This window comes from Parambassis ranga, chromosome 18, assembly GCF_900634625.1.
Source record: "Parambassis ranga chromosome 18, fParRan2.1, whole genome shotgun sequence".
NCBI classification, from domain to species: Eukaryota; Metazoa; Chordata; class Actinopteri; family Ambassidae; genus Parambassis; species Parambassis ranga.
In genome coordinates this window covers 11,360,606-11,374,819 of record NC_041038.1, presented here as the reverse complement: position 1 = coordinate 11,374,819, position 14,214 = coordinate 11,360,606, and the positions used below count along the sequence as shown (strand labels likewise).

Genomic DNA, 14,214 nt, shown 5'->3' with positions numbered 1-14,214 from the left:
TTATTCTGATGTGACTTGAATTATTCTGAATATTGCAACACACACACACACATGGTTCATCAGCAGCCATACGTAACACACAGCGACAGTTGCTCAATTAAGATTCTGATTCGATTTCCCAGAAGACTCAAAGCAGACTTTTCAGCCTGTAATCAGTCTTTTGAAATTACCTCCATTCAGCATGTCTGCCTAAATGAATGAACAAATTGCTTCAAAAACAAATGCAAAGCAGCGTGTTTGATATGACTGTGATTGAAGCAATCACAGGGCTGTATCCCCCCGCCTCTGCCAGCCTGTCGTTATGGCATGCTGTTGCCATGGCGGTGCCTGCAGTGAGGTGGCCCTCCGGACTCGCTGACTCGTCACCTCTCCTCACATCTCTGCTGCCTTTTTTCTCCGTTGCTCCATCTTTGAATCTTTGATGAACAGCTACAAGGCTTCCAACTATGGACATGACAATCACATTTTTTGTAATTAATAATTGTGCAATGATGGCACAGAAACCAAAAACCTAACCAAACAGAACCAAAAACAAATAATAATAGATCATTTTCACTTTATGTTCTTCTGAAACAGCTAGCTTGCTGCACGCAGTTGCATTATCAATCCTTTAGATGGACGTTATCAGTTGTTATTGCTCCCATATATAAGTTGTTATCATCCCATTAAATGGATGTTATCATTAAAGGTCGGGTAGGAGAGTTCATTCTGATGCACTTTTTGTTAAATTAGTGTAACTTCTCTTTATAATCTGATAGCAACCGATTAGTTCGGCAGTTTCGCTTTAAAACGAAGAATATGAATCATCTGTGGAAGCTATAAAACACTAAAAACATCAGCCAATCCTCTGGGTGGACCCTGCGCGGAGTATTGGCTGGTTGTCACTCTCTTCCTGCTCTGCGCGCACCAGAGAGGTACGTGCACGATGTCTTCAGGTGATGCGCGTCCATGTGATTGGGAGGCATGGCTTCGGGGTGCGCTCTGAGAGAAATGGGCGTGTGTTTACTTTCAAAATCTGGCTGACTCTCACTGAGTTTACAAAATCTCCCACCCTACCTTTAAGGGGGACATTTAAATAGTTATCCATCCTGTGCATATGGACAATAGGGGTCTCCCTTACATATCAGGAGTCTGGGGTCGTTCACACTGGAGAAAGTCAATCCAGCAAGAGTAGTAGTTAGTTTGTTGTCCTCCAAACCGCTAGGTGGCGCCTCGTAATATACAGAGTCCGTTCAGGCTGTGGTAGGACCGTGTGTGCGCATGCGTTTTTTTGTTTTTTATTTTGTCCTCCAAGAGGTTGATCGAGGTCTATCCAAATATATCCTCATTCGCGTTGTTCAGACTCAGAAAAAAACTATCCGGATATATCCGGATATGGCCCGAATCCCGCTCTAGCCGGATTGATTTCCCAAGTGTGAACAGGGCCTAGGGGTTCTCCCTTACATACCAGGAGTCTGGAGTCTGAGTCCCCTGACACTGTGAGGCATTAAAAACAAATACGTAAATACGCTCACATTTGTCAACTGAAATATTGACCCCGTGTTAAGGTTTCACTCTATTTAGGCCACAAAACTACATTTTGTGGCGAAAAAAATCAATCAGTCAAATCTCAGACAGTGAATAAAGATCCGGCGTCTTGCCAGCACCTGAGCCCACATAACTCCTGGTTAATCCAAATGTGGGCAAAGGGACAAAAGCATGTAGTTGAGCCAGCAGCACTCATAACTGGCCATCTGAGGAACTACATTATTTAGCACTTGGCTTTATGGGCAACAATACAAGAAAATGCTCCTACACACCTACTGAATGGTTTGATAACCAAACCATGTGCACAGCCTCAGATGTGGTTTGTTCGGTACTAATGCTAGCATGCTGGTAATTCCTATGAGAGTTCTATGAACAGGAGCAAACAGCAGAAGTAAGTCTTCGCCACACACAAACAGCAGACGGGGCTGTCTGAGGAAATAATAGAGTAGGGAACAGAATGGCCACTGATTCGAGCTATCAGGCTTTGTGTACTCATGGGATCGCATTTAACTCCCTAATAACACACAAACAAACACAGCTGTGCACTCTGCATCGTGCACTCAAACGCATTCAATCTCTCGTTAATGTATAAATAGGCTTTTTACACGTGCACACAAGAGCCTCTCAGACACAAACAAACAAATCCTCCCCATGACACAAAACCAAAATGAGACCTCAAACGCCAGCAATGCAACAAACACACACAGAGGAGCTGTCACCGCGGGAAGCGTTCAGGCCCAAACACTCACTTCACTGCTTCATTGATCCCATAGCTATTTATTTATGTGTTGCTGTGCAGCAATTTATAGGATTATTCATTTGAAATTGGACAAGTGGAACTGTGGGTAAGTTCCAGCCAGTGATTTGTCACAGCTTCACTCAAGTGCTCGGCTTTGATTGCACTATGATTGGGGCTCAAAGTTCAGGCACCTATTCAACAAAGAACAGTTTCAACCTACATGTTGGTTAACACAGAAGCCACAGACTGGATTTCACATGTATTAAAAACGTCCTGAATCAAGTGGCCATGTGAAGAACTGCACTTTTTGGTTCTGCCATATTGGAATTCTTTCTTATCTCAGTTGCCACTAATCCATCTCTAAAGGTGTCTCTTCATGATGTCTTCCTCTGATATTTCTGATTTACCATTTCAGCTCTGGAGCTCTTTTGTCAGGCTGTGTTGGCGGCTGATGTTGGAGGCTAAATGTAGTCCAGCTTTGTGAGTCACGGCGAGCAAGGAGGCACCGCGGCATGCACAGAGGTTTCGATGTATTTTTTATTTTTTTTGCCTTTTGTGAGTCAGAGCGTGTTGGAACAATGCTGGATCGCAGGAGGCTGGCTGGGTGGGCTGTTAGAGCAGCTTATCCCTGATAATGTGAGCTCATCCCCGCTCTGCTGGGCTCAGAGGTGCCGCGCTGACATCAGATCTAACATTTGTTCTCACTTTCACTCTAACCTCTGCAAAAAAAAAAACATGTATAGTTTTACATCCGCTTCTCTGAGGCAGAAATTATATAAGTGACTGAGTTAAAGTTTGACTGATGAAGTTTTCCAGAGCTCTGAGTTCAAAAAGCAACTTTTTGATTTGACAGCTGTCCTAGTTCAGCCATGACAGCTATCTGGGAAGGTTTTCAGATAACGACAGGGGTGCACTTCGTCTTCACATCGTCTTAAATTTAGGGCAATCATAGTCGCCAAGTGAAGAATAGATAAAGGTGAGGTCCTTTCCAGAAGAATAGTGTATGATGCAAAAGTAAAAGGTATTAGCAACAGATCAGAAAATGCCTAAAAACCAGTGGTGGGGGAAGTACTGAAGCTTGGTACTTAAGTTAAAGTATAATTACCCAGCAAAATATATACTCGAGTAAAAGTAGAAGTGCTACATCAACAATCCTACTTAAGTAAAAGTCTTAAGTAAATATACTTAAAGTATTAAAAGTAAAAGTACTCACACACTGAATATATATTATTGATTTCCACTGCAAAGGATCTGAACAGGTTAAAATAATCAAAGAAATCATCTGAAATTAAAATGGAGCATGTGTAGTTAATGTCCATGTTCAGTCCAGAAGCAGCTGTGGACAGGTCTGTGTGTCATGAGGCAGGCTGTGGGCATCAAGTGAACAGAGAGGCTGCTGATAACAAACAGGCATTCAGCATGTTTACTGTGTCAGTGTTCCTGCTGTAGATTCATGTTATGATTCATGTTAATCAGACATTCATGGATGGACCTGTGTTAGCAGACAGCAGCTAACTAGTTAGCTCACTGAACCAGAGCACCGGCATCATGACTGAGGCTCATTATAGAAACACAGCTGGCAGCTTGACACCACCTCCATGCAGAGTCTGACCTCTCATCAGTCCAGCACTGTGTTCATCACATGGAACAAGTAACTACAGACACTGTAGAAATGTAGTGGAGGAGAAAGTACAGGTAACAGCTGCAACATGGAGTCAAAGTATAAAGTATGTGCGATTATTTTTACTTAAAGCTAAACTACAACTATGACCAGAGGAGCAGGAGAACAAAGGAGGGCTACTGAAAAACAGTGCAGGTCAAAAATGCAAAAGACAAAAGTACAAATAAACAGAAAAGAAAGGAGGTCAAAAACCAAACCAAACCTGAGGAGGACAGGAAAACACAGTAGGAAAAAGGAGGACGACGAGACAGTGGAAGGCAGAGACAAAGGGGAAGCACAGGGCTTAAATAGAGGAGAGACGACACAGGTGAACACAATTAGGGAGGAGCTGGTAATCAGGGAGGCGGGAAAACAGGAGGAAGTAAAGACACAACAGGAAGAAACAGGCAACACAGGACTACAAATCATGACACAACTACAAAGGGCACCAGAGAAGAGGAGGGAGGAAGGGCAGCAGAAAGGACAGGAGGGGAAGAGAAGGAAGAAGATGACAGAAGGGAGAGGGAGGAAAGAAAATGCTAAATAATAAATAAGAGGAAGGAATATAGTAAATGATCTAAAAATGATAAGCAAAAGCAAAATGAATACAAAACAATGATGAAAACACAGGCTCATGACAGAAAGAGTTTGAAGAGGGCATGGACGGATGAAGCGGAGAAGTGATGGAGGGATGAGAGGAAAGCCTGCCTCTCCAGCGGACGTCTGTCAGCTCTGATCGCCCACAGCAGACGGACCGGGCCTGTGATCAAGTTTTCGGCCTGAGGGACAGATGGATGGACATCCATCAGCTGATGTTATTTTTTTCACTGTTGTTTATGTTCGCTTGAGCCAGTGAAGGGATGGAGTTCTAATATCTGTGACCTACTTAATTGGAACGTTGAGGCATGCCAGCAGAGGAAGAAAGAGGAGAGGAGCTAAATCAGCTCTGCATAAACATGAAATAAATAAATACTTCAGCACATCACACATTCGTTAGGGCATAGCAGGAAAACGCAGCTTCTCTGCACCCACAACAACAACAACGTGGCACACGCACGGATATCTGGATTCAGACATGGATTAATTAAACAACATCACAGGGTGGTGTGTATGTGTTTCTCCTCCGTCCTGTGCCCCAGCTTTCTGCAAATCCACATCCAAATCTGCATCTCTATAATCCATGGCACCAACAGGAGTCCATGCTGCATGCATCTTTCCTCAAAGTCTGGCCTGAACATTTGCTTGTTTTGAATATTATTTGCATTAAATATTCCACATTTGCGGGTGCAAGAGGATCTGCTTAAGGTTCACGTCTGAAATGTCCCAGTAAATCTTCTTTTGTGATGCTAAATACAGCTGCTAGTGGTGTTAATGTCTTGTTTTCCCAAAACAATAACATTCACATTTACTTTTACCAGTGCGCAGTCATGGCCAAAGGTTTTGGCAGTGGCATGAATTGTGTGCTTCCTTTCCTGCTTCAGCTGCTTGTGATTATTTTTACACCATGGTTTCCATGGAAATTGAGATAGAATTATAATAATTTTATAACTTTCAAAGATATTTATTGGCAGATTTGGTCTATCCGCTCGCTTCTTGAGGATTGTCCATAGGGTTAAGATCGGGGGGGGGGGATTTCTGGTCATGGACCTAACATTTGGATGTAGTGATCTCCGAGCCACTTGGTTATCACCTTTGCTTTGTGACATGGTGCTCCATCATGCTGGAAAACGCACAGATCTCCACCAAACTGCTCCTGGATTGTTGGTAGAAGTTGCTCTTGCAGGACCTTTTGGTACCATTCTTCATTCATAGCAGTGTTTTTGGGCAGAAATGTGAGTGAGCCCAATCCCGCGGATGAGAAGCAGCCCCACACATGCATAGTTTCAGGATGTTTCACTGTTGGAACACAGGAAGTATGGTAGCATTCTCCTTTTGATCTCCCAGGGAGCTTTGTCAGAGAAAATAACTTCTGACCGGTCCTCGGCTGCCCAATCTTTCTACATTCTGCAGAATTTCAGTCTGTCCTTGATGTCTTTCTTCTAAAAACAAATCTACTACTCATACATTAGGACTAGGAAGCCATGACTGAATCACATGTAGTCCCATCAGACGATCAGAAAGTCTGAGGATGATCTGCTTTGTGTTCATACTGGGGCTCAGGTACAACTCATATAATCCATCATGTATTATGCATTATGTATTTGTGTTTTTTATTAGTCAGATACCTCAGGATATACACACTATTAAGAATGAATATTTCCTGAAAATTATTAATAATGGTTAAGACCAGCGGCACCTTCCTGCAGGTTAGACAGGCTGGGTTTGACTCTGTGGGTTTTTATTTGATTTCATTTTACTTCTTTGAACAGCTCCTGCGTGGGTTTGTGCAATTAACAGGTAACTAAAAGGTTTCTGAGTCTGAGCAGGGAGCATTGTGCCAGAGATCATTGTGACATTAATGGCTGTAGACTGATAGGCAAGCCAAAAGTGAGTCAGTCCCCGCAGACTCTCATGTTTAAATGGACAGCCTCAAAGCAGAAATAAACATGTTTACAGCCTGGTACTAGGTGCTGGTAAGTTCATTTTTGATGAATTTGAGGAAAAAGACCAATTAAAAAACACATTGAAAGTCTGTGCTGTTAAAAAAAACACGATCATTTGAGTGCACGCACAATAACAATATCACCTCCAGCACCTGCATCCACCGCTGACCCCCAGCCTCCACCTACAGCCCCGTTGTTTACTTCCAAAGGCTTCCCTCTGCAGTGCACCACTCTCTGACCCCCCATGCCCACACAGAAGCTGTGATCCGAAATAAAACACTTTGTTATCTGCAGAGCGAAGAACACTCAATATCCAGGAGAGGGAGAGCAGGAGAAGAGCGAGAATCCTCCTGGGGGGCAAATGTGCATTTCTGAACAACTGTGGGGGAAACAAACTTCAATCTGTGCAGCATCCATACGGCAAATCCACCTTTGTGTGAAGTGTGTTTGTTTCAGCGTGTGTGTGTGTGTGTGTGTGTGAGGTGAAGTTTGTGTCTTTCTGAATGCTTGCATGAGGTTTGTGCCTTTATGATTGGTTGCTGTTGGAAACTCCTCTATAAGCATTCATTAGCTCCGAACATCAAGCAGGAAAGCCAAGACCAAGGCTGCAAACAGAGTGTGTAGGTGTGCACAGCAACAAAGAGCATATGAAATGCTGCAGACTGAAAGTTGGGAAGCTTCTTTTGAAGATCTGTGTTCTTTTCCATCTCAATTTTAAGCAGCCATGGTGCAACTTATTATTGGGAAACCACACTGGGAACGAGATTCCGGATTTATTTCCCCGACATGTGATTTTTATATACATTTTTAGTTTAATTTAGCTCAGATATACTACTAAATAATTGATTTAAACATAAACCATTTTCTATGTATTTGCTGTTAAGTGTGGCATCGTGTTTTCAGCAGTGGAATTCAGGAATAAAACATCTACATGAAGTCCTCAGCAGATGACACATAACAGACAGCCAGCTCTCAGCTCGGAAGCTGTCTGGCCTCCCACACAGGTGTTTCACTTATCCTGCTTGAATGGACCTCTTCTGTGGGTGTGAACAGACATCATCATCGCCCTAACGTTAGCTTTGTTAACCTGCTATGTGGGGGAGAAATCATACCTTTATCATTTGCTAATGGTTTAATGTAATTAAAAAAAATTATCTTACACTCTTATGGGTCTAAGCTACGTTTTTTTGTCTCCAGGGCTGAGACATGAAGTGTAAAAAAAAAAAAAATTGCAGTTCACCCTGCGGCCTCTAGGGGCTGGCTCCAAAAGTGAGTCAGGCAGGTGCCAACTTCCAGCACAAGCTTCCTGCTTTCTGCTCAGCTCCACCTGTGCGCCATGTCTTTGGCTGTACTTGGAGTTTAGGTGGACTGTGACGCTGCCAACATGGCGACAGTCGGGAATTTCCCTCGGGATCAATAAAGTATCCATCTCTCTCTGTCAGAGCCTCTCACAGAAAGGTGACATCATGGAAGCTTTGTCCATAGTTACATGCTTATGTCGACCATACGATGAACATAGACTGACTGCTAGCTTTGCTACCTGCTGGTCTGGAATTTTCTTTGCTCCAACACGGGTGCAGCTTGTCAAAGTCTGTTTAAGCCCGTTTTTTTAAACCGCGATGCAGGTGTAGTAGTACTTTGTCTCTGCTAGTTCTTTGATGCCCCTTCTATGTTTCTGAGCTGTAATGCGTGCCGTCTAGCCGATCCGGCTAGATCCACCCATGAGAGGTGGATCTAGCCGGATGGGTCAAATGTGGCTCAGGTGTGAACGCAAATGTGGCGAGCGAATCCGGCTAGCGACATGCTACTTCCGGTTAGCGACATGCTATTTCGGTTCACGGGGCGCGACATGGGACAAAAAAAACACACGCCGCATGCGCACACACGGTCCTACCGCGGCGTGAACGGACTCTGTATATTATGAGGCGCCACCTAGTGGTTTGGAGGACAGCAAACACGCTGGATGAAGCCGGATTGAGTGCGAACACAAGTGTGTGCTAGCCAGATTTGAAAATAGGTCTGAACGCATCCAGCTTAAAGGCTGTCTGGGCTCAGTCCTACTCTAGCTGGAATGACTTTCTCCAGTGTGAACGGGGCCTTTAGGTTGGTCTGACACAGTCTGCTAAAGGTCTGCACATCTATTTCTATATGTGCAGCTTATATGTACACCGTGCTGTACATGCCACACACTGTTATTACGCCCACACCCCTCACAATGTTGTTTTGTTCCAATCAGTAGCCAGTGTGAGAGGGATGACAGAGCCTGCCTCACTTTCATTAAACCTCACACAGACCTGTCTTCACCCGCAGATAAAAGAGCAGGAGAGGAAGGCAGGAGGATAATTGGAACAGCAGTTTATGCAAATATTTAGCCATTTAGAGGATTTGGGTGGTTGTCTGCAAGCGTGTGTGTGTGTGTGTTGTTTTAATGTGTGTGGAAGTTTGTGTGTGTCTTCTCCCCAAGAGGCTGATGTCACTCAGTAGCTAGGGTGGAGGAGCCTCTCTGGTTTCCCGGGCTCACAAAGAAAATAACGGCCGCTCTGTTCCAGTGGCCTGCGGAGACCCGGTGGACCTTACAGGGGACCCAGAACCCCCTCATTATCAGCCCCTCTTTCTTTCTTCGTCCTCTCCATCCAACTCGTTTTCTCACACTCACTTCTTTTCTCGCCAGTCCGTCAGTTTCTTCTTCTGCCAAACCCTGAACCAGAGATCAAAGTGTAAATGGATCACCGTCTGTTTTTCCTCATCTTTCCATATTTTTTTTTTACAGGTGTTGCGTGTCAAAATAAAAAAGAGGTGCTGCTGACTGAATGTGAGACGGACTGCATCTTTCAGCAGGGAGGGTGCATTCTTTCTTATTGCCTTGTTTTAATAATGCAGCAGCCCAAAGCATCCTTACATACATCATTCAAAGGACTCGACTCCACTTTCACTCACCACAACAAACTGTGCTGTTATTTTGGTTATAACAAAAAGAGACAAATATGTATTTATATCATATTTTATATTAGAAGATCCCTTCATAAAGGTATGGACCTTGTGACCTCACATGCTCGGATGAAAAATCAATGAGCCCCCAGATGCTTAAAAGGCCCCTTGTTCTGTTGCATCATCAGCCTCATCAGCTGTTTTAAAGCTAATAAAACATTCATAGCATCCCAGCTAACAATGAGGGAGAGGGCGGAGCATTAATGTAGACAGACGGGTAGCGCCCTCTGGTGGGATCCACCTGTAGAGTTTTATGGGGATTGACTCACTTTTGGACTCACCCTCAAGTGGCCATTTGAGGAACTTCAGTTTTTGGTTTTTCCATATTCCTGGTGGATTCTTTGATAAAACAATGATACAGACCTCCAGGTCCACTTTCTGACTGTAGAAATGAACATTGTGAGGTGTCTCCTGTAGGTTTGTCGAAGGAGCAGGTTTCAAGCTCCATCAGGGTGTCTTCAGTTTCAGAGTCCTCCCACCTAATTTGAATACGCGCAGTGGAGCCAGGTTTGTGACGATGTATTTTAACATGGAGGTTTACAGGGATTGATTTGCTCTACCCTCAAGTGGCCACCCAAGGTACTGCAATTTTTGGCTCCCCGAGCATTTTCAGCCATGCAGTTCTGCAATGGTGCAACCATATTGTATAAAACCAGTTATGAGCTCCCTCAAGCACTGAAAAACTAATTTCTGAAATTTTCCTTAAGAGTCCATTAGACAGACCATTAGACAAAGCACAATGCACAATGATACATGTCTCTTATTTTTTCCTCAGAAGAGCCACAACCTGAAACCTGAGCCTCTGATAAAAGGACCTGGTTATTGGGTTATCGAACAGAAGGACACAGCGCTGCTGGTGGAGCGGGTGGAGAAGGAGGTGGGGGTCAAAAACCTGCAGTGGCCCCCATGAGCGGGAGTCATGGATTTAAAAAACAAATGAACGGTTACAAGAGGGGAGCGGAGGGGAGTAATCTGACCCCTCCCCTGCTTTGCATTCACATTAAAGAAGTACTCTCTGCCACTTCCACCACCCCCACACCCCCACCCACACACACACACATGGACACACAGTCCTCCTCTGAAAGACAGCTTTCAGAATTGGATTACCAGGTCTGAATGGGGTCGGTTCCCCTCCACTGGGCTTCATCTCCATCCCCTGCTGGGACTAGTGGTCTACACACACACACACACACATCAGTCCTCTTTAATTGGTGGGCAGTGTCCTCATTACAAGTCCAAATATATGCATGTGCTGCTATTGTCTCTCCCCAAAGACTCCCTTCTTCAATGCAAATGGGAAGTGTGCACCATGGTGTGTGTGTGGTGATCACAGATGTGTCCTTGATGGCGGTGAACTTGAATCTCAATCTGGCCCTATTCTTCTCCTGGGGGGGCGGCTTGGAGACAAAGCTTCATACTGTCTACAGGGACACACTGAGCACTCTTTTACCCATCATCCTACACACACACACACAATGCAGGTGAGCTCAGTGGGAGCACTGAATCATGTGCTGCAGGCTGTTGCTCTCTCGCTGATAAATAACTCTGAATAATTACCATAAAATATTCAAGCAGAAGTCAGTAAAACGGGCGAATCTCTCACCCTATACTGCACATTGTAGCATCACATAAATACAGACGGTTGAATTTTTTATATATAATACACCTCAACAAAAATCTATGATCTCTGTTTTGGCACCCACAGAGCTTGTTTTATTCCCACAGGCTATCAAACACTGTGAGGGGAAACATGATGTGGAAAATATGTGACTCTAATGCATAGTTTTCTTGGCCGTGCATTTTAATTTATGACACATTAAAGGTACAATGTTTAAGATGATGAAGCAATCGCATGTAATATGCACAGGGTCGTGCTCATACTGGTGCAACTCCTCCGAGCTGTGAGAGTGTTTTAAATCAACTTTATAAGGTTGTAATGTGTCAGCGTTGCCCCGAAGAGGCAGGAAAAAAAATGATGAAATCAGAAAATAAACAGCAGCCATGAGACTCACGGACATTTAATCCCACACTGCGAGTCCCACAGCCTGGTTTCATCTGTGTAAATCACAATTAATGTGAAACCTGCACTGAAGAGGATATTTTGATCTTTGCCTGCTCTGTCAAGTGATGCTGGAAACTCAAGGAAAGGAGTCATTTGTAAAGGAGGTCTAGTTCCTTTCACTACACTGGTGTAGCTGTTGTGTCGAGATACTGACACCACCTCCTTGCAACACTTACACCATCCCCTGCCTGGTCCCCTTACCAAGCCAGGATCACACATCATGCAGTATCATGCAGGTTGGTTGTTGGAAGAATTCTGTTTTAGGTACAAACCAGCCCGTCAGTCCTTGAAAATAGAACAAGTGTGCCTCTGGCCACGTTTCTACGTGTTCATGGGGGCGGGAACTCGTTGCCATGGCAACCGAATGTTATTAATTTGTGGTTTTTGAGGCAAAATATGATCTTTACATAACTCTTTATCCAGCTTTTGTTTTTTATGAAAACTCAAATGGCAGCTGAAAACAAAGCAGCTGGTGGTGTCAGGAGGACTCGGACCACGGCCTTGTGCACAAAGGGTCGGCATGCTATTTTTACACCTACCTCTTCATGCAGTGTTTCGTGGCTGTATTGGTCCCATATTTATGCCTCCTCTTCTGAGCTTTCCCTCTCTTCTCCAGCAGGAGCAACCTCATTGTTAGCATTTTCCTCATCTGACAAATCCAGATCTGAATCTCCCGCAATTATTTGGTACAGAATTCTCTCTGCCTCAGTTCTGCCCCATAAATAGTGTTACAATTAAACATGCCGGATGATAATAGTAGTTTTTCTCAGCATAAAATACAAAGTTCCCCTCATCCCACACAAACACATGAGATATCATTGTAAAGGCCAGGATGTCCTCTATTGAGCACATCAGGACTTAGTACGGTAGCTCAAATCAGTCAAAATATATAGACCAAAAACAAATGTCTACTACAGATGACATAAATGAATAGGCTGGGTCTCAGAGGATATGAAAGACATTTCTAGAGTTATAAATATGTAAACAATAACTCCCGGAGAAGTATATTTTCAAGTGCAAAACAATATACATAATTAATTGCATTTTTATTTCCTGTATGCAATCTGTCAATCATCCAGGCCTCTCATCATTTAACAGATTCATTTGCCAATAGCAGAGGAGGGATCAGTCAGCCAGAGGTGTGATTGTCACGCCTGTCATCGCTCATTTTACACATCCCTCGCTACATGCCCCTCGCCCCCCCATCAAATGTACCCCCCCCCACACACAAATTCTCTCGCCTCCACAAACAAACACACACATCTATCTGATTTCTCCATCACTTTCTGTCTGTTTTCTGTAAGATGACCTGATGTTGCTGGCAGCAGTCTGCTTATGCAATACATGGAAGAGCTTCTGGTGACACACAGACAAACAGGGGAGGGCTGGAGGTGGACTGTATTTATGTGAATGTGCTGAAGAGGGGCACAGTGTATGTCCATCTGTGTATGTGGGGGTGGTGAGAGGACAGCTGTGGATACATTTTCTCTGCACCCACCCACCCCCAACATATACTGTAGATTCTCCATCTTATACTCCATACCTAGCTGGCAGTAGTCATTTAAACAGAGCGAGGACTTCAGGAAACAAGGTGTAAACCTTGGTTACCCAATGCAGGTTCACCGTTCGACATCGACCCAGCGTCACCTTTCACAGGCTGCAAAGTGTTTTAGTCAATTCTCATTACTTTCTACTCTGGAACACCACCCTGCACACCTGCACAGCACCAAACAAAAGACGGGCACATCTGGCAACTATCTGGTGAACAGTATAGAGCTTTTAGTCACTAAAGAGCCAGATGTTTCCCTCAGAAGCTGGTAGGGACCAAAGATGGAGCGCTAAATTGTCATTGTGTGGCGAGGAATGGTCTGTGTCAAATGCAAAAATATGTCACCCCGAACTCAACGTGTTTTTTTTTTTTTGCATATTGCATTTCAGCTGGAAAGAACTCACCAAAGGGCGAGACTCATCTGCAGAATCTAAGGACAGGATTTGGAGACACCATCACAGATTTCCAGGTACATATTCTTCTCCTCAGATGCAGTGAAAGTGACGGCGAGTGGAGCGACACAACAGCTGCCGGAGATCAGGAGACGTCAGCTGACGAGAGGCGTCTCTTAACAGATGTTCGTGTCAAAACGTTTTTATGAAGTGGATGGGCTCTGATCTGGGAGTTCTCTCAGCCCCTTTCTGCTTGTTCATCTTCTGTCTTTCTTTACAACACTCACACATACATCGTGTGGTGTGTTAAATGTCTTTCAGTTGTATTTTTCAATAATAACAACTTGCTGAACTTTTAAATAAGGAATATTTTACTTATTTATGGGTCTATTAAAGCTACAGGTGAACTTTGATTGGACACAGACTTGTGAAATGAATCCAGCTGAATCCGGATCGAGCTGGATCAATTTTTTTTTCTCAATCTGAGCAGAGCAAATCCGGTCAAAGCCAATCCGGCTTAAAAACACCTCTCAGGTTGTTTTAAAATGCTGATTTCATCTATGGAGACCAGAAGAGACAGAGCAAGTTCAGCAGAGTCTACCACAACCAGAATGTGTTTCAGGACCTCGCCACTTGAACCACATGGTTTCAAGAAGACAGTGACAGCAAAGAACCCGGACTGAGCTGGGTTGAGCATGCACAGTTTTGAAAACAGGTCTAAATGTATCCGGTTTAAAGTAGATTCTGAACACAG

General features: G+C 44.0%; 1 protein-coding gene across 1 annotated transcript in view; it reads left to right on the top strand.

Moving 5' to 3' along the window:
- The first annotated feature begins 6,202 nt into the window (after positions 1 to 6,202).
- Positions 6,203 to 14,214, top strand: part of rin1b (Ras and Rab interactor 1b) — a 36,826-nt gene continuing 28,814 nt past the window's right edge. The window contains exons 1-2 of the mRNA XM_028429804.1: positions 6,203 to 6,232; positions 10,233 to 10,334. Coding sequence (XP_028285605.1) covers positions 6,203 to 6,232; positions 10,233 to 10,334 — 132 coding nt within the window. The remainder of the gene's footprint in view (positions 6,233 to 10,232; positions 10,335 to 14,214) is intronic.